The sequence below is a fragment of the Nannospalax galili genome, unplaced genomic scaffold, assembly GCF_000622305.1.
Source record: "Nannospalax galili isolate Female #2095 unplaced genomic scaffold, S.galili_v1.0 scaffold525, whole genome shotgun sequence".
In the NCBI taxonomy this organism is placed as follows: Eukaryota; Metazoa; Chordata; class Mammalia; order Rodentia; family Spalacidae; genus Nannospalax; species Nannospalax galili.
In genome coordinates, this window is record NW_008353937.1 from 1,354,938 (window position 1) to 1,356,602 (window position 1,665).

General features: G+C 59.8%; 1 protein-coding gene across 1 annotated transcript; it reads left to right on the forward strand.

Moving 5' to 3' along the window:
• Window positions 1-366: 366 nt before the first annotated feature.
• On the forward strand, window positions 367-1,440 carry Gpr20 (G protein-coupled receptor 20). Its single transcript, XM_008851082.1, has one exon. It carries the CDS (start codon window positions 367-369, stop codon window positions 1,438-1,440), a length of 1,074 nt encoding a protein of 357 aa, XP_008849304.1.
• The last annotated feature ends 225 nt before the right edge of the window (window positions 1,441-1,665 follow it).

Below are 1,665 nucleotides of genomic sequence, written 5' to 3' on the forward strand. Positions count from 1 at the left end.
AGCTTTGTGCCAGACCAGCTTAGGTAATGCTCCCAGAGGCAGTGGGATCCCAGTGGCATGGGGTAGGAAAGAAGGCACAGAGTGGTCAAGGGACTTGCCTGAGGAGGCACAGCTAGGAAGCACAAGGACTAGACCTGAGACTACATAGCAACCCTGTCTTTTGTCTTTTCTCTGGAGTCCAAGGACAGTCCTCCATGCAAATATTTGCCTGTCCAGCAAGATGGTCTCAGAAACCTCAACATTTTGCTCCATGCACCCAGAGTGCGTGAGTGGAACAGAGTCAGAAGAAAGCACTGGTAGGGGATGCCAGAAACCTCGGGTAATTCATGTGCTTGCTTCCAGGCCAGGGCTGCACCGGCCACTGCCATGCCCTCTACGTCCCCTACATGGCCCTGGGCTGCTATGCCCTCTAACGCCACATCCACAGTGTGGACCAATGCAAGCGTGCCAGACATGCCCCTGTTCCACCTGTTTGCCCGGCTGGATGAGGAGCTGCACACAGCCTTCCCCAGCCTGTGGCTGGCGCTGATGGCCGTGCATGGCACCATCTTCCTGGTGGGGCTGGTGCTCAATGGACTGGCACTGTACGTCTTCTGCTGCCGCACACGGGTCAAGACACCGTCAGTCACCTACACCATCAACCTAGTGGTGACTGACCTGCTGGTGGGCCTGTCCCTACCTACGCGTTTCGCGGTCTTCTATGGAGCTCGCGGCTGCCAGAGCTGCGCCTTCCCCCATGTCCTGGGCTACTTCCTCAACATGCATTGTTCCATCCTCTTCCTCACCTGCATCTGCGTGGACCGCTACCTGGCTATCGTGCAGCCCGAGGGTTCGCGTCGCTGGCGCCAGCCAGCCTGCGCCAGGGCGGTGTGTGCCTTCGTGTGGCTGGCGGCTGGCGTGGTGACCCTGTCCGTGCTGGGCGTGACAGCCGGTGGGCGGCCGTGCTGCCGCGTCTTTGCACTGACCGTCCTGGAGTTCTTGCTACCACTGATGGTCATCAGTGTGTTCACGGGCCGCATCGTTTGTGCACTGTCACGGCCTGGCCTGCTGCGCCAGGGCCGCCAGAGGCGCATGCGGGCCATGCAGCTGCTGCTCACCGTGCTGGTTATCTTCCTGGTCTGCTTCACACCCTTCCATGCCCGCCAGGTGGCTGTGGCACTGTGGCCCGGTGTGCCGCCCCACGCAAGCCTTGTGGCCTACCATGTGGCTGTGACCCTCAGCAGCCTCAACAGCTGCATGGACCCCATCGTCTACTGCTTTGTCACCAGTGGCTTCCAGGCCACTGTCCGTGGCCTCTTCCACCGTGGTGGAGAATTTGAGCCCAGCAATGTGGACACAATCAGCACGCACAAGAGCACCAAGGGCTCAGGCCCCCGTCACATCCTCAGTGCCAGCCCTCGAACCCTCACCCAGCCTCTGACCAATGGGCCTGAGCCATAGACAGCAGCACTCTGCAGGAGCCAAAGCTCAGGGCTCAGCTGGGACACCATTGGGCCGGCAAGCTGGTGTCCTACCTACTGATCCGTTGGAGATGGCTGCCCAGTGCATGGCTTTCACATGCTGAGACCATGTGCTGTGGTTGATTAGCAATGTCTGCCAAGAGCTCCAGGTGGGCTATGAATCCCATGGTGTGAATCCTGGTTACTTGCTTTTCCCCTGGCTTGA

What these genes read in the sequence shown, in the direction of transcription:
- Gpr20 (XM_008851082.1), top strand. Translation starts at nt 367, where the DNA reads ATGCCCTCTACGTCCCCTACATGGCCCTGGGCTGCTATGCCCTCTAAC.